The following is a 21,995-nucleotide window of genomic DNA, read 5'->3' as shown; positions in this document are numbered from 1 at the left end:
GGGCTGCATGTGACCGTGCAAAATGCCCCAACAATTTAACCATCCTAATTAAGCACCAAAACGGCAGGTGCTTCATGAATGCACTTTCCACGAATCTGCAGAGTCAACTCTGCAAATTTAAAGGTTGGCGGTGGGCTTTCACCAACAACAAAGCTCAAGAAATAACTTCTTCCCATTGTGTAGGTATTTTGATAGGAACACCCAAAAAATTTGCTAAATAGTCAAATGGGCAGCGTGTTTTGGAACTAAACTCGTTGAAATTGGAACACATTATTTCTAATTGTGTCCTGAAAATTGGACCCGAGCCGAATCCATCGGTCTAATAATATAGCCAGCGCCAACTCCTATATGAATAGGGAGTAAATTAAGTATGACAATAAGAAGAACCAAGAAAATGGACCACCATGGCTTGAAGGTGAGCTAATCTGGAGGCATGATTGAGTCTATGTCTATCTATCCCGCTAAGGCAGTAGTTGTCATGATCTTTAATAAAAGTCACGGCGCTGATAAGCATGAAAACGCATAGCTACGTATAAGACATTGACGTTGTCCAATTTTGTGAGAGAATCCGAGGGCAAAGTTGAGCCTCGAGGAAACATTATCTAAAAATGCTAGTTTTGTCCGTATGGTAAAAATATGGGATTTCTAAAAGCTGCGGTTAATTTAATTGTTGCAGTAACTTTTACTTTTACTCAAAATTTATTGAAGTAAATATAGGAAGATAATAATAAGACCATTTATTGTTTGGTAGCTAATTTATTATTTTGGCGGTGGGTTCACTTTTAATGTTTTTTATTAGAGAAGCAGCTGCGTAATAATTATATTTTCATAAAAAATACAATTAAAGGTTTTATGGCGTCATTAAACAGTCAGAATGGATAAGCGCCTGTGGCCTAATGGATAAGGCGTCTGACTTCTAATCAGACGATTGTGGGTTCGAGTCCCACCAGGCGTGAGCTGAGACTGTGACTGGATTGGTTTTCTCTTTTGTGAGCAATCTGGGTGAGAGAACAAGAAAGAAAGACAGACCTACGTCCCTCTCTATTGGTTCATTTTCCCAATCCAGTGCAAATAAGGGCTATATAGGCACTAGGCAGGGGAAAACCTACACCCAATTAGTCACCCAAAATTTTTAAAATTTTTTTGGCTCTCTCAAGTCCAATTGAGCCATAACCATAGCTTGATCTAGCCCACTAGAGTATCAATGAAAATTCAAGATGACTAATATCAATCAGGCATATATAATGATTTTTTATTACAAATATTTGAACCCACGCCATAGTAGATATCCTAACCACTTTAATAAATTTTTTGGGCCATTAAACTACCAATTTTGATGGTGATTACTTCACTTGATTCTTCGTGATTCTACCCACGCCCGAGTGCTATTTCTTCAGGTAAGTGCTTAGGGAGTCCAAACCCCTTCCTCATGCTTTTTGAACACTTGTGAGATTCAAATAAAGTCTTCCATTTATGTACGTATAACACGGAATCCAACTACTTCTTTTTTTCTTTTTTCTTTTTTTTTTTATGAATAAGAAAGAAAGGAAAAAATAAAAAAATAAAAACTGTAGAAAGCTGTCAATAATTTATTTTCTTTCCCCTTAATGAGTAGTATAGGTAAGACAATTCAATGAGTAGTATAGTATACACCTAAGCCGGTTTTAAGTCTTTGGGCTAACCAGTCTGGCCCAAGCTTAACATCCCAGTTTGGAAATAATTGATGTAACAAAGCAATTATCCCCCAAAAAAAAAAATTATCTCCTACATGAGAAACTAATAATTATATGGAATATCTGCATGGAAATCTATCAATTATACTAATTTATAGAATAATCCAACATCTCTAGTATGAAATAATTACCGTTGTACGATTGGGCCCCTAGAGACTCGAGCGGCGTTCGGTGAAGTCCAAGCTATACGGCATTTCGTTTTGGGCTCACGTGCACAAGGCATCATCAATCCAGCCAGCTGATAAATACCCCAAAAGAATTCGATCCAAACATATGGACCCATTGTTCATTGTCCTTATACTTGTTGTCTTTGCTTAAGAAATCCCCCAAAATAAATGTCCACTTTTTTTTTTTTTTTTAAAGTATAATTAAAATGAAACGAATTAAGAACTTTATAATTGGTGGAATCCAATGTTCCGATGCCAGCTCAATAAGCCATTCCTGGATGATTGAGGCAGGGACAAAGAATGGTGAACAAAGAATATTTGTCAAAATGGTTTTTGGAATTTACACTTTATCAGTTTTATCAATTTTTCTCAGTTAAATTTGATCATAGTATTCTCAAATTTTTAGGTATTTTCAGATAATTCTGTGTTGAATATTTAAAGTGACAAAAATTAGCTATAAAAAATGATTTATAATTTATTCATACAAACTATTATAATAAAGCGACGTGCTTTTAAAGTATGTGAGAAGCACGTACTTTTTTTTTTTTTTTTTTGACATGTCCACACAAGGAAAGGGGGATGAAAAATTCGAACTAGTAACCTCCGTTTCATGAGGCGTGGTTCACAGCCGATTGTATTTTTAAATGCTATTAAAAAATACAATTGTTATTTATTTTTCTCCTATCCTTCTCTTATCTAATTGTTAAAAAAAATTAACTATTGAATATGTAGGATCCACGCCTTCATTCATGTGGGTCCTATAAATTTAATGGTTGATTTTTAAAAAGGTTAGATAAGAGAATGTCATTTTCTTAGACTGGTTTATATAAATTATGTACAAACCATTTTGTAGCAAATTTATGTCAATTTTAAAACCATAAATATTATTAAAAAAAAAAAAGATTTTATGTTCTTTAACATATAAATTAACAAAACATAATTCTAACCATAATTCAATACTAAATTAGTGACATCTGAATAAATTTCGAAATTAATTAAAATTTAGAAACCATAGGAGTACCCTTAAAAAAAAGTTACAATAATTAGTTAGAAACAAAAGCGCATACCATCTGGCCGTCTTAGCTCAGCCGGTAGAGCGCGTGGCTTTTAACCACGTGGTCGTGGGTTCGATTCCCACAGACGGCGTACTTCTATTTGTCTTGAAATTTTTTCTTTATTCTTTCAAGACAGCACGCCTGTGCAAATTTTTGAAAACAAAACAAAAAAAAGAGAGAGAAATGGGACCAAAAAAAAAAAAAAAAGAGAGAAATGGGACCGGGCTATTCCTGTATGTATTCCAAGCCCATCCGACCAACGGCCGCGTAATTTAAGGGAGAAACAGGGCATGTTTTCCAAAAGGACGGACTGACCCAAAACCCAAAAAATTTATATTATAATTAATTTTAATATTTTTATTTTGTCCATCACATTAATTATTTTTTATTATTATTTAAATAAAAAAATCATTACAAAATTATTTTTTTTCTCGAGAAATACTTAATTGCAATAAAAAGTTCATGTTTTTGCTTAGATGGCAAAGAGCATATAACCCCATTTTAATTTTTTATTGTTTAAAATCTCTTAATTTTAAAATTAAAATTAAAATTAAAATGATAAAACATTAAGAAATAAATAAAAAAATAAAAAATGGGTAGTTAGACACCCTATTGAGCCTTGGGGATGATTAAACCACAGCCAAGGGCTGATTGGGGTTGGGTTGGGGGCCAAAAAGAAAAAAAAAAAATAATAATAAATTTTGTGGGTTTGGCCCTGAGGCAACTACTCCCTTTTTATTATTTTTTATCATTTTTATTTTTATTTTAATATTAATAAATTTTAAACAATAAAAAAATTAAAATTAACTATGCCACTTGAAATTAAAATAGCTGAAAAATAAACATTTTAATATAACCAAGCATTTCGCCTTTTTCTCGCATCAGATTTTACACTTCCTTTTTCAAGTCTTTAGCTAAACACACCCGCACTGTTTCATTTCACGATGGCCGAGGTAAGGACGCGTCATATCTGAAACTCTCATGCATTGATGAGACACAGCTGTAAACCTAATCACTTCCCCTCACCTCTTTCTCTGTCTCTCTCTCTCTCTCTCTCTCTCTCACTGCTGCTGCATGTGACCCCTTGTCCTTGTGACTTGTCCCCCCTCCCTCCCTTCACTCTTTTCACTCATTGTACCAACGAATGGTTCTCAACCCCCCTTACACTTTAACAGTTGGGACAAATACTCAAACACCTACTCGGCACTACTAGAGCCTCCTTTCTCTCTCTCTCTCTCTCGATCAGGCTATCCATGGCATCTCCGGATCTGCCCAAGCTTCTCGTCCTCAGCTTCTTCCTTGTGTTCGTTCATTTTGGTCCGTGTGTTCGGGCTCAGCTTGAGGAGACCAGCATGAAGCTCATGACTGACGCGTTTGAGTGGCCGACGACAATGTCGTCGCTGTACGACGAGGGGGAGGCGGACGACAACATGGATGGTGGGTCGTCCGGGCGTAGGTCTTTGTTCTGGCATGGAGTTGTGAAGTACTACATTTCGTACGGTGCGCTCTCGGCCAATAGAATCCCCTGCCCACCTCGCTCTGGGAGGTCCTACTACACCCACAACTGCTACAAGGCTAGAACCCCAGCGAACCCTTACACCAGAGGCTGCTCTAGGATCGCTCGCTGCAGGAGATGAGTGAGGTCGATTTGGGTTTTTAATGCTTTTTTGTTTGATTTATGTTAATGGGTATGTGTGAGTTTGGTTGGGTGTGGGTTGAGAGTGTTAAGCCATCTGGGTAGTGTGAGTTTTGGGTATTACTATCCGTGTAATGTAGACAATGTGCTTAGACGCTTGCGTCTGTATGGAAATTTGGCCTGGTTTTTGGTAATGGATGGAGTTATCTTCCTTTCATATGTTACATTTTCTTAATCCTTTTGTAGGTTATAGCTTACTGCTTATCTCCTTCTGTACCTCAATTGGGAATTTTTTTTTTTTTTTTTTTTTGTGTATTTTAGTGAGGCTGAGAGCCACGAGTTGTTAGTAGACATCATCTGTCTGGATTGATGGGGATATGGTGCAGAGAAGTGCTTTGCCAATTTTTTATTGTGTTAATATTCAAAAATTGCTCATCAAGTGCTTTACTCATCTATTATCTTTTCAGCTGGCTTCAACCACCCCCAACAACTTGCTTAATACTGTCACCTACCTTCATCATTTGCTAGCCCCAATTTCACTGCGGATCAATTTATATTTTGTTATGATTTTGGGCAAAATGGTATATGACAGGGTTCTGCCTTCAATCAATTCCATTAATTTTCATGTACCTGCCTCATGAATTCCACCCTGATCTATTTTCTTATGAAGTATTTGAAAGCAGGGTTTCAGCCCGGCTATCTATTATGTTGATTGAATACCATTGCTATTATGAAGATACCTGCATTTGATTGTTCGAGTTATAAACCATAAAGTCAAATTGAGGCTCCCTTCTTGCTAGAACTGTAAAAACACAAGATTACAGACACTTGAGATAACACAGACAACATCAATTCAAATCAAAACCGGTTGACTGTAGAAGACAAAGAAACAGTGTTAGCCAAAAGTATCAACTTAAGTTTTTTTCAGGAACCTCGGTGGAGTAATGGGCCGGTCCAGAACCAAAATTTTAAAACATTCTTTTCAAAATCAACCATAATTCTTTTACTTTTTTACATCATATTAGTCACTTTTATTATTATTTAAATAAAAAAAAATCACTACAAAATAAATTTTTTTACTTTTTATACAAACATTCTTACTTTTTTTCTTAAATTAATCAAAATTTGTTACAATTCTGGCTCGCATCCTCAAGTCTACCCTTTTTTCCAAACATAGCCTTAAGTTTTTTGATTACCCTTTTTTGACTAGGATTCCTCCCCTAGACAATGATAATTGGAACCTTCTTTGGAGCCTAAAACTCCAACATAGACACAAGCACGTCCTATGGAAACCGACTTGGAATGCCCTTTATGTTAGAGAAAACATTAGAAGATTTGTCTCTCGTTCAGATCCGGAGGTGTGGGAATGCTCTCTTTGCCATGGTAATGTGGAATCTCAACACCATCTTTTCTTGGATTGTCCCTTTACCAAGATTATTTGGAGAAACCAAAAATAGCCCTTGGATAGTAATGCCTTTAGCAATATTTCTATTCCCTCTTGGATTAGAATTTTGCTTAGGCCATACTCCATGGTTGGCATCCCCTTTGAAGAAGTTTTTGAATTCCAATTGACTGCAATGATTGTTCTAGACCAGATTTTGGTTTGCCCGTAACCAATTGATTTACAAAAATATCACTCCGGTTATCTCCAACACTTTGAAGTCCATCTTTAATGTCATCCGGACGCATCTCCAAGCTTGGAAAGCATCTTCATTTGGTCAATCTATTTGGCATCCTCCTTCTACAGGTTCTATGAAGATTAACTTTGATGTTACTACTAATGCTTATTTTTCAGTCACTGCTGCTGTCCTAAGCAACTCTTCGGGAGACATCATCTCAGCATTCACAAAAAAATTACTTTCCACTGACATGAACAAGGGAGAATCCATGGCTGCTCTTACAGTGATTGATCTTGCTATCTTACAAGGCTGCAGCAATTTGTTGATTGAGGGTGACTCTTTGGTTTCCATCTTAGCTACTAACAATCAGAACCTCTTCACTGAATGAACCATTGCTCCAATCATCATCGAACATTCAGTTGAAACTTCAGCATTTTCAAGTTTGGAATGCTACAAAAGTTTCTAGAAGTGCAAACTTTCGTGCACACCACCTCGCCAAGTGGGCCACTACTAACCTTGTGTCTAGTAGCATTCTCAATTCCTCTTCCATTTTATCTTCCATTAGAATTAATAGTGGGAATGATCCCCTATGTAATCCTTCCCTTTTGTTTGTATTTACTCCAAAAAAAAAAAAAAAAAAAAACAATTCATAAAAGGAGTGGCGAATGCGAGCAGCCCCATTCGCTTTCATTTGTTTGCTTACCATGGAGAAATATTCATATTCATAGCCTGCAGATAGAAATATATATAATCTCTCCGCACTGATCAATGGAAAAAAAGCAAATGGGCTTTTACCGCATATGCTCAAACAGACCGAGTGAGATGTTGAGTCTAGATACGATAGCCCAGGCCATTTGTTGGGCTTTTTGACATAATCAAAAATATCCGGTCTTAGTTTTTATTGTGCAGAAAAAACTAAAGAAAGGTATAGAAAAATAAACCACAATATTTTGTTCTTTATATTTAAATAAGGTCGGTTAGAATAAAAAATAAAATAAATCTATACCTAATGATGTGTATGAAATATGAATGACAAGAAATCTCAACACAATCAAATTCTTATATCAGACTAATAAGGTAGGAAAATGCTATGTGTTCTTCTAGTATTTTTTTGGTGTATTCTCAATTGCGATGTGGCTTTTAAAATCATTAATAGATTAAAAATCAATAATGATAATCTCACATTCAAAAATTCACATCACACTAGAAGAATACCTAGCATTTCTTAATAACTTAAATGAGATATCCAAAATATATTGGGCCATTATTCTGACGGTACTTACGAATTGTGTGGAACTCGTAAGATGGTGACGTGGTGTTTAGGAAATCAAAAATCCAGATCAACCATCACTGTTGAGTAGTCTACTAAGCTTCAAATATTTTGTTCTTGACAAACTCTGTTAAAAATAAATAAAATAAAAATAAAAATTAGTGTATATCGATACGTGTGACTGTGACACGTCAGCAAATAAGCATAATAAAATTTAAACAAAATATAGACAGTAAAATAGTTGCTCTCCCCAATATAAAAAATAATAATAACATATGAAAGTAGGACATTTGACTATTGTATTTTCAATTGTAGTACACATTATTGACTTGTCTTAATGTAGTAGTTGGTAATTGGTTAAAAAAACAACAGGGAAATGGATAACGAACTCGAAGAATAAGAAATTGCTTCACCAATGGCCATCTTATTTGCCCCAATTAGCGGCTGAATCTATTCCTGCTTTTCTACTGGTCGTCGCCACTATATATAGAAACCGTCATGGCTTGCGTCTAAAGATTCAAACATGTGTGTGTTTCATAGTATGGCAATTGGCACATGAAACATGTGTTTTAATTAGGGTTTGACAATTTTTTTTACGACAATCGGACACGAAATTAATAGATTATAATTCAAATATTTGACTCGTTTAATTAAATAGATTGAATTGATGTTAACCTATATCAATATATATAATCTGAACCCAATACGCAAACATAAATTATTATTCTGTTACGGGTCCACAACCTGGTAGACCCGTAATCCTTGTTAAAGTACATAAAAAATATAAAGAGAAAAAGCAAGGAAGATACAGATTAAGGTGGTTCAGCCTATGGCCTACATCTACACGTTAAAGCATTTTCTTAGCTACATCTTTCCTTTACTTCATTGAAATTGTACAATAAAATGGCTTAGTTGAATGAGGCCAAGAATACAATAAGTACATAATCAATATGTAACTTATGAGAATCATAAGAGTTACATAATAAATATGTAACATATGAAAATTATAAAAGTTATATACTAAATATGTAATATATAAAAATTATGAGAGTAAATAATACATTAATTTAATTCAAAACAATTATTTTACGATCTCTTTAGATGTCTCTGGACAAATAGAACTCTAACTAAAACTCATCCCAATCTGGACAAATAGAAGTCTAACTAAAACTCAACCCTTTGACCGATGGAATGCTTCCTGGAAAGTCCGTGTTCACTTGAGCGTTGAACTTGGCCTAGTTCAAACATGGGTTTTGTGAACTTGGACCAAATATACCTAAATCTTCAACAACGTGAAGCAATTTTGTTGACTCCTCTTATGTCATGGCCTAAGCCAGCCGACGGCTGCAAAAAATTCATCACATGTCTTTTCTTTTCTTTATTTTTAATCTTCAGAGCTATAATAACAATATTTTTGGGTCCTTTATTTTATTTTTTTATTTTTAAATTTTGTAGATAAATTCATCATAAAAAGATCTGAAAAATGGGTGAAATCTAGTAGGTGGGTCCGGGTGAATTGTTGAATTACAACTGGGACTCATCGTAGCATTTGGCAAGTTGTAGGAGAAAACCCCACCAATAATAATGCAAGCCGAAAGCAGACACAGATATAGTATTTAGCATTTGTTTTGAAGCAAAGCACGGGAGAGGTGATCTAGAGGGTCAAATCAAGGCGCGGCCGGCTAGTGGGCCACCACTCACATCTTGAAGCCCACATTAACCCAACCTGGGCACTGGGACCCAACCCACGAACCGTGACCCCTCTTGGTGCACCAGTATGCTGTTCGGTGGCTCGTGAACCGTCGGTTCATGTATTTTTCACTCCATTTCACCATACGCGGCAGCACCGTCTTCGCTTACGTCCGCTTCAACAAGAACCGACAAATCACGCCATTTCTCTCATGTTTTCCCGGGAAAATTGACATTTTGACGGCGAGCCAGATTTTTTGGTACAACTTGCAATGGGGGTTTGGCAGTAAAATAGCATATCAACCTAGGAATCTTTTCGTACCAGGGGGGGTTCAGTGAATCTTATTGGAGACCACCAAAAAATAATTGTGAAAAGCAGGTGACTGTTAACGAGCGTGACTTATTTAATTAAATTAATTAGGTTATATTTGACTTATATATATAGTATTATATATGTTTTTTGACATGACTCAAGCCCGACGTACCACATTTAAAACAACAATTTTTTTATACAATATGCGAATTATATGAAATCACCACGAAATTAGATAATTAAGTTTGAGAGGATTTACCTATTTAATTGAATTGGTCTAATTAAAATTAACTTGTATAATTTTATACCAATATCTTGACACGACTTAAACCCGACGAATCAACGCAAATTGACCCCATACAAGACCGCAAATCTGTTGGACGGTCCTCCATTCATTGAGCTTGTTTGTGATGTTGAGGTTGAAGTTAATTTAGTATTAAAAAAATCAAAATCTCGGTAATAAATCAACTGTGTCATAAAAGCCTGAACACTAGGCAGGGCTTAGTGTGTTTTTTTTAAAATAAAATAAACCCGCGGGTCTCGGCCAGATTTTTTTTTTTTTAATTTGGAAATAAGGGTAAATCTAATTTTTTTTTAAAAAAAAGTCCGAAGTATAAACATTATTGTTTCATTTTTAATATTTTAAATTTGAGAAAAAGTTCAAATTGATAGCAATCAAAAGTTTAAGTGTTTAAATTAAAAATTTTTAAAATTTATTAAATCGCATAAAAATTTAAAGAATGTAAAGTGATATTTTTCCATTTAGCAAGCAAGAAAGATCTAGAAGATTGAGAATTAGCTCATCAATTTTAGTCTTGTCTCTGTTTTGAGTGCCAAAAAACGAGGCACATGAATCAACAGTGAATGGGAAGGCTTAGATACAGCGATATCCACCTAATTAGTTAATAATAAATTCCCATTCCCATTCCCATTCCCACGCTTTCATGTGAAGAAATTCGTGGAGATTGAAATGAAATCCCACCACCATGTTTCACGTAATCTGTTTTCCATATTCGAGTAACGTGACGTTGGCCTCTTTGTCGTCTTGGTTTGAAGTGATAGTATTTAAGGCCGCAGTCTTGCAGCTCCAAGTGGGGTGCGCCGTCCAATTCATCAAACTGAAAATAAGCCCCAAAGATAGTTAGGAGCACGTGAGGGAGCGCGGCATCGGTCCTCGGGCTACCTTTTTAACTAAAAACGGCTGCTGCCCTGCCGCCCACACTGTTGCGAGAGATTTCATGAACCCTGTGAGAAAGGAAAAACAGAGATGCATGAACTTTGCTGCAGTAACTGTAAGTAAATACAGAGGCTGGGTCCCAAGGCTGAAAACAGGCTGCAACAGAGACATTTATAATTATATTATATTATAATATTTGTTATAGTGTAGAACGTGACCACATGCGACAGCTCAAGTTGGCGGACCAAAAACGTGAACTCGTAACTCATTCCTTTACTCATCTGAGTCACTGTGACGAGCACTGCTTCTGCTACCCACTTTATGGTGATATCAGCCATAGCTCACAGATTTGGAAACCTAACTTCCCAACATGCTCCTACGTTGCCATCTAACTTGGTAATTAAAATAACTTTTTTCTTTCTTTCCTTCTTTTGGGCAACTTGATATTATCATCTTTGAAATTAATATGAATGCAATATATTATATATTTACGGGTTAAAATTGAGTAGTATGATTCATTTAATTAAACGGATTATGTTAGATTTAACCTATCAAATCATATTTATATACTTACGTTTTGACACATTCTGATAATCTAACATGCGATATAAAAGCTAACAACTTTTGTCACGACCTACCAATCTAATAAGTTAGTAAATTAGGGTTTAGTGTAGGGAGGGAGGAATTGGGGGCCAATATAGGCCATAGCCCCCCCAATTCACAATAAGAAGATTTTTTTTTTTTTTTTTTTTTTTTTTGTCTATCGGCCAAACCAACTAAATTTTTTGGCCATTGGTCCGTACCTATACTAATCTTTGTCTCTGTCCCTGGTTTAGGGGTCTGACCTGTTTTATGTACATACCTCAACATGACTCGAATCTGATACTATAATACAAATTGTCAGCCCTACTTGAAACAAACACAACAAATATTCACAATAATAATAATAATAATGAAAATAATAGAGAACAAAAAAAACCCAGCAAATGGATCTCATCGACAGTTGAAACATTTGCAACAAGAGGATAAAGTTTTACTTGGAAATAATTTTTATTAAATTTAGTATACTAAATTAGAAAAAAAAAAAAAAAACCCAATTTATCTAATCATTTGACGTAATAGCACAGATTTGACTAAAAAAATTCTTTAGGTTGTTACAGAATTCATTAGACACGATATTGAAGTCGCGGGTCATTGCTAAGTACACATGAAACACGCCTTCCGTACTAAACATACAACGCATGATAAAAGAGACCCCTACCTTCCGGTCAGAAAAATAAGAGGGAGCTACCACTTTATTTATTGAGTTAATAAGAACAGAGAAATTAAATAAGCTTTCTATATCTTCGACCCACAAATTAGATGCCCCTACCTTCTTTGACAACGAGGGGTGGAGGGTGGACACTTTTTGTTTTCACATGAATCCACGTTTTGCGAGTGTCGGTTATCAACCTTGTCGATTTTTTTTTTTTGGCCATATATATAAACCTCACGTGGACTGCACGTTTCTACAGGTACATGATCAGTCCATTAGTTTATTGGACGTACCACCACACATTTTCTGTATGTGATTTAAAAGACGCTTCCAATATACAATATATTATTTATAAAAACACACGCTTTGTGCATGTCTAGCTACCCAATCAAAAATACATTAACAAGCTATTATACATATTTAAAATATATGGTGATTTAATAATACATCATTAAAGTCAGTAATTTTAGAATTTACGAAGAAAATTGGAAGGAAAAATTAAGAAGAAAAAAACAAGGAATTGGGAATCTCATAAAAAAGCCAATTTGTGGCCCAAACCTGCAGTGTCGAAATTGAATTAACCCATGTTCCCTCTCAGCAATCAATGAGAAACTATTGAAATGGGTGGTTGATTCAATCTCTCAATAATTTGAGAGCAATGGCCAAAGACAATAATAATGACTCTAATAATGACTATTTCATTTCATTGTTGTCCCAAACACATTTAAAAGCCAATGATTGAGAATTGCAATTAATTCACACACGTCCAAATTTTACCCGTGTGAAACAATGCGAATTGAATGGAGTTTGACTAGTATGGCCTCCTTTTCCCAGATCTAATCCCCGAAATTTTGAAGTGAATTATAGTTTCTGAAATTTCATATTCACGTCGTCTATTTTTATTTGAGGGCTATTGTTCTCCCACGTATCTCATTATTATTAAAATAATATTTAAATTTATATATATATATATATATATATATATATGGGATGGCTAGCCACCCCATTTTTGCCATAAAACGGCCATCTCCACGGTCCAAACCCAAAATAATAATTTTTAAAAAATTGGGTTTTGCCCGCTGAAGCCACCCCATGGCAAAAAATGGCCACCCCATATAGCAAACCACCGCATATTATTTTATTTTTTTTATTTTTTATTTTCTTTTTAAAATTTAAATAGTATTTTATTAATAGTAGGATACGCAACAAGACAATGGCCCTTTGATGAAAATGGACGGTCTGGATCTGAAATTCTAGAAACTGGACATCTAGGTCCTCTTTTCCCACCCCCTCATTATTCTAGCAATAATAAAAATAAATTAATTAATTAAAATACCCTTGCCCACCATTAATCCCATTGATATTATGACACGCATATTGTGTTTGAATTGTGTCAAAGCATAAATATAGCATTATATAGTATAATATTAACCCGACTTATTTAATTAAATAAACTTGACTCATTAATTTAAATTTGTTAATTTTATGTTGGATTCATATCAAGTAGCAAATTGTGTAAAAAATTGCCGGTCTGAATTGAAACTATAAATTGCATGGAGTGTGTTTTATGGTATTTAACAGTTAGGGTTAGTTCATTGCCTAGTTGAATTAGGTTGTCGTTTAAGGCCTGTAATGGAATAAGGCCTCAAAATGGCAATAGAATAATTGTTTTCTTTCATATAAAATAAAAACCTTTTAAAGCCCTAATTATGGTAAAGAGGTTAATCAATGGGACAAGGATTATGGTAAAGAAGTTAATCAATATGACAAGATCCTCTCCGATTCCAGTTCATTTAAATTGGAAGGGATCCCGTTGGTTGTATTTATAAGGGCAAAGATTATCTTTTATTCTTATAAATAAAACCAACTGAATCTCCTCTAGTTCATTTGAAGTGGAGGGGATCCAAATTCTAGTCAATGCTATTTAAATAAAACTCCAACTATAATAGGAGATTCAAATTGAATTATTTAATATAAAAATATAAAAATGTATCACTTAAATTTGTCTAATTAGGCCTCAAAAGCTATCGAGTCAACTCTGACAATGTACATAATTCTACTTTTTTAAAAAAAAATTTGTAAATATTGTAGCAACATATTAACCTTATGGCAATATATACACATCAAATGGAGATGATCCTTATTCGACCTTATACTACCTTGTTTGGATAACATTAAGAGTGACACTAAAAACTACAGTTGTTTTCAATCAATGCTAATGTGACTATTTCAACTAACTATTAGATCGGGCATCGTTAAAAAAAAAATTCTTTTAACCAGTTATAACTGCCGTATCAGTTAGATAATTGTGTGCTAAAAATAAAATATCTAGCATTATTTTAAAGTTAATGAAGTGGGAAAAAAAAAAGCATTAATTTGTGAGATTTGGTATTTTGCTTCGTCAAATTAGTGATGATGGCAGTTTAGTCATTTTGCAGAGGCTGCAAAAGCCATCACAATCCAAACGGCGTGGGGTTTTGTAAAAATCTCAAAGGATCTACCATTATTATCATACCACGTTTTGAAACTATTGGGCCAAATTAAAACAACTCGTCGTTGAGCTAAAATATCATCGAGTATCACGTGCTTTAATCATAGCTTTGATTTGAAGCCGCTTCTTCTTCAATCAAAAAATAAAAATAAAAAATAAAAAAGACAGTCCGATACTCCTATGACTCCTCCTCATGTATAAAAGCAACTGCCTTGCTTTCATTTTGTGCTCAGTTTGTGTTCTCCTCTCTCTTTCTTTCATACAAAGTAACAAAGCAACGCAAGGAAAGACGCAGCAAAGACGAAAACAGAGCAAGAAACCAGAGACGCCCAAGAAACCGAAGGATGGAGTGGGTTCGAGGAGAACCAGTCGGTCATGGAAGCTTCGCAACTGTGTATTTGGCGATACCCCGAAGAAGTTCTGATCAGGCGCCTCCGCTAATGGCCGTGAAATCTTCTGAGTTGTCCTTCTCCGCGTCGCTCGAGAGCGAGAAACGAGTACTCGATCAGCTATCCACCTGCCCGCAAATCATTCGGTGCCTCGGAGAAGACCATAGCGTCGAGAACGGCGAGAAGTTCTACAACTTGTTCTTGGAGTACGCCTCTGGTGGCAGTCTAGCCGATCAGGTCAAGAACCGCGGAGGCTCGTTACCGGAATCCGATGTTCGGCGCTACGCGAAGTCGATACTTTTGGGGCTTCGTGAAATTCACGCAAAGAGGTTCGTTCACTGCGACATAAAGCTTCAGAATATCCTCGTGTTCGACAATGGAGATATCAAAATTGCGGACTTTGGGCTGGCAAAGAAAGCAGAGCAAAAACAGAGCACAGAAGAAAAGAGAGCCGAATTCAGAGGAACTCCTCTGTATATGTCGCCGGAATCGGTTAACGAAAATGAGTACGAATCTCCGGCTGATATTTGGGCTCTTGGGTGCGCCGTAGTGGAGATGCTGACCGGAAAACCAGTGTGGAATTGTGGGCCCCAGGGGAACATCTTCGAGCTTCTGCTTCGAATTGGGGTTGGTGAAGAAACGCCACAAGTCCCAAAGGAATTATCTTTTGAAGGGAAAGATTTTCTTGAGAAGTGTTTTGTGAAGGATCCGAGAAAGCGATGGACGGCTGAGATGCTTTTGGAACATCCCTTCGTTGCTGCTCATGATGATCATGACACTGTTCCATTAGAGGACAAAGACGAACTAAAAACGATGTCCTCGTCGCCGAGAAGTCCTTTCGATTTTCCAGACTGGGTTTCGATACTATCCTCAGTTGTTACTTCGCCGGAATCGTCACCGGATTCTGGTAAATTGTTTGATTGGGAAGTGAATTTTGAGTCCTGTTCCCCGGCTTCGTCTCGTTTATGTTCTCCGGTGGATCGGCTCCGGCAGCTGGTGACCGATGACGCACCCAATTGGTCCTTTTCGGAGAGTTGGGTCATAGTCAGGTGATCGGAAATTGGATTCTTTTGAGCAGAGGAAGTTGTGGAAAGTAATTTCCGAAGATTTTTTCATTTTTTTGGACATCCGACGGTTCTGATTTAGTTTAGTTGATTGTCATCCTTGTGATTGTAAATACTAGAAAGTAGATTGTAAATGCTAGAAAGTAGAGAGATATTTGTTTGGCATTTTTGACTTTGATTGAACAATTGGCCACGAGTGTACATAGCAATTTTTTATTTTTTTAAATAAATATTTAAAGAATTATTTTGAGATTCGAATAAAAGATTAGATTCAATTTATTTATCTTTTTGTAAATTTATTTTCACAGTAAAAGTAAAAGAAAAAACATGGTGGGAAGCCATAAAAGACTTTTTCTCCTCTGGTCCATTGTATCATAGTGGTGTGCGATGAGTCAAAATCGTCAAGTGGTGTGTTTAAGCCATTCTTTGAATGTTTGGCAAAAGACCTTTGATTTCCTCAATAAGAGGAGGAAGGTGACCAACAACCCCAGCAATTATAGTTGCAATGGGGTAGATGAGATTGCTGTCATTCTTGGAATATTCTTCTGATGTAAAAAATATGCCAATTAGATGGAGATTTTGCTTGTTTTTATATCTTATTTCTTTAAATTTTAAAAGTAAATAAACTAATTTTCAATGTTAATTAACAAGTCGGTTGAGCATATTGATCCCAACATTATGGGCCTGAAAAAGTGACAGCTAAAAGTTTTTATCGGCCCCTTTAATTGAGATAATATACGTCATTCTTTTGATTTTGATTTTTAAAACTAGAGAGCATTTGTTTTGGTTTTGATTTGATGTTATCGATTGTAAAAGGCAACTGGGTTAAAGGTTATTCTAGGAATATTATATTCCCATGCTGAGTATAAATGAAATGTGATATCGACATATTTCAACCAAAAAAAAAAAAGAAGTGATATGCCCCTATACTTCCTTCCAAAGAGAAAGATTTGTTATTTTCTTATTGTAGCAATTATTTCATCACTAAAAATATATTATCGTATGCTTCGAAGAGTCTGTAATATAAGATTTGCAATAATGTATTTGATCCATCACTAGAAAAAAGTTTGGAAAAATATTATCAATTAAATAATACTTTAAAGAAATTACGTGAAATTCTATACGACACTACTTGATCCTGCCATATGGGTTTATAATGAAATTGTGGTAACAATTCATAATCAGCTAAAATCTTAAATTCAATGGTTTTAGGAAGGAACTTAGTGGGTCTGTTTGGGACTGTGTTTGAGGGGTCTAAAAGTGTTTTTAACACTTAAAAAACTCCGTTTAAAGAAAAAAATATTTGTTTGGTAAAAAAAATTAAAGGCGCTTTTAAAGGTGCAAAAAGCCTAAAATTGGCCAAAACGCACTTTTGGCAAAAGCTTCAAAATGAAGTTTTTGCCTAAAAACTTTAAAATAAAGCTTTTGCCCAAAAACTCTTTTTGACTTATGACCTGTTTAAGATTGTGTTTGATGGGCCTGAAAGTGCTTTTAATACTTAAAAAGTTTGTTTGAAAAAAAAAAAAAAAAAGTTCACGTTTGGTAAAAAAATTAAAAGCGCTTTTAAGGGTCCAAAAAGCCTAAAAATGATCAAAACGCACTTTTTGTAAAAGCTTAAAAATAAATTTTTTGCCCAAAAGTTCTTTTTGATTTAAAAGCTCTATTTCTCAAATATAATCTCAAACATGCTTTACAGCAACCTTCAGAAAATGTTAAATCATAATTTTTATATTGTTTTTTTTTATATTATTTATTTAACAAATGGCACTAATTTCCTTGAATAAAGGACGTAAATAGAGAAAAATATAAAAATAAAAAAGTGTAATCGTTTGAACCCATTCCATTTTGGAGGCAACGCAGTTATAAACTGGTGTTGTGTTTATTTTGTTGCCGTGGAACCCCGTGTTGGCATGGATTTGGGTCCCTAAATCTGAAGGTGTTGGATCTGGTATGGGCCTTTACACTTCGGCCCAGTATTTAGCTACAGAAACTTAGTTAACAAAATCTACCATTTGCCTCTATTAACATTCCAATTTATCTTAATTATTCTATTAATTATGAATTGTCATGTCAGTTTATAAATAATTCTCTACATCATTACTATATTTCCTAACATGGTAGTTCATAATTATCAAGTATTTTACTGACGTAACGCTTCAAAAGTAATCATATAAATTTAATGGTTAATTTTCAAAATGAGTATGAAAAAAGATGGAAGGATATTAAATAACATTTCTCTTAATTAAAAAATTCTTCTCAACTTAATTAATTAGTAAGTATAAAAAATATTGTAGCATGCCAAGCATTTTCCTTATATAATAATTGCAATCTCTGTATTATTAGAAATATTCTGTAATATTTCTCAAAAAAATAAAAATAAAAATTTTGTAATAGTGGCATGATATTGCAATCTTTTCATTATTAGGTGATATTTTTTATTTTTTATTATAACTTTCCACTATAAATTAAAAGATGTAGATGCTTTATGGCAATTTATCAAGGAAAATACATAATTGCTTAAAGAAATATTTTGAGGTTGGTCTACTTGAAGGGTTCATTTGGAGGTTTGATCCACCTTGAAATATCGATTTATCTCTTTCTTACCTTTATATATTTTTAATTTTTAAGGTAGAGAAACTGTCGGGTTCCCATAAGGCAAAAAATAATAATAATAATAAAAAAAAAAAAAAGGGAAAAACTTATAATAAATATTGACTAAATATTAGGAGTTGGACATCAATACATGTATGAGTTAAGGTGAAAAATATAGTAAGAATTTATAGCACCTACCAACTCCTGATTTTGTATTAAATCGGCTGCTTCCTGGATTCTCAAGGTTAGTGAGTCAGGAATCGGATCCGGTCCATCCGGATCCCTCAAGTCAACTCCTGCTTCTATGCCTAAAAAAACTGCATTTTCCACACATCACTTCCAAAATGATTTTATTAATAACCCTTAAATTATTCAAAGAAATTAAAAAAAAAAAACCAGTATATTGCTTCCTCCATAATCAAAAACTAGATCATTAATCTGGACTATACTATGTTCATCACTTGTAGGTGCACTTGCTCTTGAGAGAAATGGCCATATTCATCTGTTTTGGATCCATAACCACCGAACACTCAACCCTCCTGTAGAACCTGGGCTTCACCAGTTTACCCAAAACATATGCTTTTGACCGAACCATGAAGTTGAGTGTCAGTGGCACTGGCTCAATTGGTGCGCCATTCAAACTGCCCAAGCTAGCCCCCCCTCCATACAATGGGATACTGCTTCCCTTCAGCACCACTGTTATTGATCTCTGGCTCTTTCTTGATTGATAAAACTTACTTATCTGTAAATTAAGACCCATTTAGAACAGAATCAAATTTAATAAATCTTACACTACCAAAAAAAAAAAAAAAAGCAGAGAGAGAAATAAAGGGACATGTATCTCTTAGGTGGCTTACGGTTCCAGAGGCTACTATGAGTTGTGAATAGGAGAGATCTAAAGGTACTGATTTCACATGGACCCCAAAAAATGTTGCAGTATTTCGAAATGTGAGCTTCACTGTGGAATTCATGGACACCATGTTAGTTGCTACTCCTGAGAAATCCTCACCCGCTTGAACTACAAATTGATCAAATAACATGCTCTGCAATTACACAATTGAACAATTAGATCACAGGCCTAGGAAAAAGTAAAAGAAAAAAATAAAAAAAAAAACCCAGATCACAAAATTATAGTTATAATCTACTAATTTATTTATTTTTATTCTAAAATATGAAGGTACCTTCATAGTGATGATGGGTTTCTGGGGACGACTTGCACCCCAGAGAATCAAAGAAAAGAAGGAGAAAAGCACGAAGAAGCCAACAATAAAGGCAAGTAAATAGCAGCGGCGAGTGAGGCCATGTCTGCCATCGTCGTCGTTGAGAAGGCCTTCTTCTTCAATGGAATCAAACTGGTCCTTCCAGGGCTTCCAACCTTTCCTTTGGGAGCCGATGTTCTTGCGGGAGCCGGGCTTGAGGGAGGCGGAGAAGCGAGTGGAGGAGGACTCCCGGGAGTGGGGGCCCAGAGAAGAGTTGGAGTGGGAGTGCGGAGGGGAGCCCATTGGGCTGAGCACTGGGCTAGACTGGAACGAGTTGGTCGTCTTCTCGCCATCGTGGGAGTCCCTCGAAGGGCTCTGCACGTAGTAGACGGGCCTGCGGGGGGACCGCCCTGGCGAGGACTGGCTCAGGCTGCTCACCTCAGAGTCTGTCTTGGCCAGCATTGACATTGTTGCTACTATTCTGATCAGCAAGCAACTTGGGAGATTTAGATGGAGGACGAGTGAAGAGGAGGACTATGGGTGTTTAGAATCTCTGGAACGTAAATCTCAGTGCAGCACGTTATGTCTTTCTTTTCTTTATTGTTTACGAAGTCTTGTTTGTGAAGGTTATTAATTGGAGATGGTGGATTTCTCGAAACACAGAGTAATGGCAGTTGTCTACTTGCTGATTTTTTGTTTAATATATTGCCTACTCTCACTCATTTGTTTTAGTAAAAGTTGATCTTATTCCTATAAATGTTACTGACGTGGCAATGAAAATTATTAGAAAATGTTATATATTTATTAAAAAAAAATGTTATATATTCTTTCAAATGCCTATTCCAAAGTTCTTCTTTTCAAACATGACAAATAATAATCATTTGTTATTTTATTTAATGTAATTTTTATTGTCATCTAAGAGAATAAACACTTAAAAATAGATACTTGATGCTTCACGTACACTGCTAATTAATGGAAAATAGTTACGAATACTACAATTTTTATTATAAACTTCTTACAAATTTGAAGCTACATTTTATTATTAGTGATATGATTAATTTAATTAATTAATGGCTAAGTTGTAAATTTTACAATCTTACTTATTTTACCTATTATGAAATGACACGTCAGTTTTTTTTTTTAAATTTTTTTTTTTTTTTTTTTTTATAATTTTGTCACATGTTATTAGGTTGTGATATAAGCAGATGAGGTCCATGGTCAAAGCACCGACTTATTTTGGGTGAACTGGACAAGTAGGTTTATGCCGTTGTGGTATGGGATTGTCCGGGTCTTGGGCCATACAGACGGGCGAAGCTCCGGAACATGTGTCCATGTTTGACACCTAATTTAGATTTCAAGTGCCACGTACTATTGGGCTCATTACACGTGTAAGAACACAGTTTTATTTAAATGCACGTGATAAGTAGTAGGTCCCAATTGGACGCGTTATCATCCGTGAAATTCTGCCCGAAGAATATTAGATGATGATTATCACTTGGATGAGTCATCCTATGATATTCAAACATTTATGTTGATAAGATAGATATTATTTTATCTGTATTACTTAAATGTATTATTTGAATTTTGTAATTTAGTTACATAACTTACATGTTATCTTTATCTTCATTTGTAAAGCTACGAACTCTTCTATAAATGAAAGAATGGTCAGCAACATCAAGTAAGCTGTCATTTCTAAATATTCTTTGCTTCCGCATATGGTATCAGATCCTAACCCAATTGGTTATAGCCCACCATCACCCATTATTGCACGTGTTGATTTGGATGTCCTTTCGCCATACGTGAGGGGGCGTGTTGAAAGTCAGAAAGAATTCATGAACATTCGTTTTCTATATGTTCTGACATGGCAACGCAACGTGGTAGTGCCATGTCAGGGCATAACAGTGCAATGCAACACTTTTTATATTTCCTGACAAAAATAAATAAAAATAATTCTCTATTTTATTTATTTCAAGCTCGTCTTTATATAGGGAAGGAAAGAATTTATTATTGAATCTGTGTGAGATCCAAATGAGCTCACAGATTTAATGGTAAATTTAATAAATTTTTTTAAAAAAGATGATTGAGAGAATAATGTGTAATATATCTCTTTTATAATGTGGCAACGCGACGTAGCAGTGCAATGTGATACTGTCAGGTCAGTTTTAAAAGAAAATTTGCCCAACCTCCATGAGTGGTTGATTACCCTTCAATCGAACTTTCGGGGAAGGTCGCATCTACTCCTAATGATGCCCCCGATTTGGGATTTAGTAGTCCCGAACATCCTTCGTGGTGGTTGGAGGCGGCTCTAGCCAAAAGATGGGAGGACGACTTCTTTTGCCTAACGCA

The 21,995-nt window shown here is 35.2% G+C and overlaps 3 protein-coding genes and 2 non-coding genes across 5 annotated transcripts; 4 read left to right on the top strand and 1 right to left on the bottom strand.

The window, feature by feature from the left end:
• The first annotated feature begins 882 nt into the window (after positions 1–882).
• On the top strand, positions 883–955 carry TRNAR-UCU (transfer RNA arginine (anticodon UCU)). The gene has a single exon. It is a non-coding gene; the product is annotated as a tRNA-Arg (tRNA).
• A 2,018-nt stretch (positions 956–2,973) lies between these two features.
• Positions 2,974–3,046, top strand: TRNAK-UUU (transfer RNA lysine (anticodon UUU)). The gene has a single exon. It is a non-coding gene; the product is annotated as a tRNA-Lys (tRNA).
• A 973-nt stretch (positions 3,047–4,019) lies between these two features.
• On the top strand, positions 4,020–4,808 carry LOC132187330 (protein RALF-like 34). The gene has a single exon (XM_059601615.1). The coding sequence runs from the start codon at positions 4,209–4,211 to the stop codon at positions 4,590–4,592; it is 384 nt and encodes a 127-aa protein (XP_059457598.1). The 5' UTR covers positions 4,020–4,208; the 3' UTR covers positions 4,593–4,808.
• A 9,742-nt stretch (positions 4,809–14,550) lies between these two features.
• On the top strand, positions 14,551–16,107 carry LOC132188819 (mitogen-activated protein kinase kinase kinase 20-like). Its single transcript, XM_059603376.1, has one exon. It carries the CDS (start codon positions 14,750–14,752, stop codon positions 15,845–15,847), a length of 1,098 nt encoding a protein of 365 aa, XP_059459359.1. The 5' UTR covers positions 14,551–14,749; the 3' UTR covers positions 15,848–16,107.
• A 2,796-nt stretch (positions 16,108–18,903) lies between these two features.
• LOC132188641 (uncharacterized) lies at positions 18,904–20,198 on the bottom strand. The gene is made up of 3 exons (XM_059603156.1): positions 19,632–20,198; positions 19,308–19,493; positions 18,904–19,192 (listed from the first exon to the last, which is right to left on the bottom strand). Exons 1-3 carry the CDS (start codon positions 20,115–20,117, stop codon positions 18,908–18,910), a joined length of 957 nt encoding a protein of 318 aa, XP_059459139.1. The 5' UTR covers positions 20,118–20,198; the 3' UTR covers positions 18,904–18,907.
• Positions 20,199–21,995: the final 1,797 nt, after the last annotated feature.

The sequence above is a fragment of the Corylus avellana genome, chromosome ca7 (genome assembly GCF_901000735.1).
Source record: "Corylus avellana chromosome ca7, CavTom2PMs-1.0".
NCBI lineage: Eukaryota > Viridiplantae > Streptophyta > Magnoliopsida > Fagales > Betulaceae > Corylus > Corylus avellana.
The sequence above is the reverse complement of the archived record's forward strand: the minus strand, read 5'-3'. Positions and strand labels throughout refer to the sequence as shown.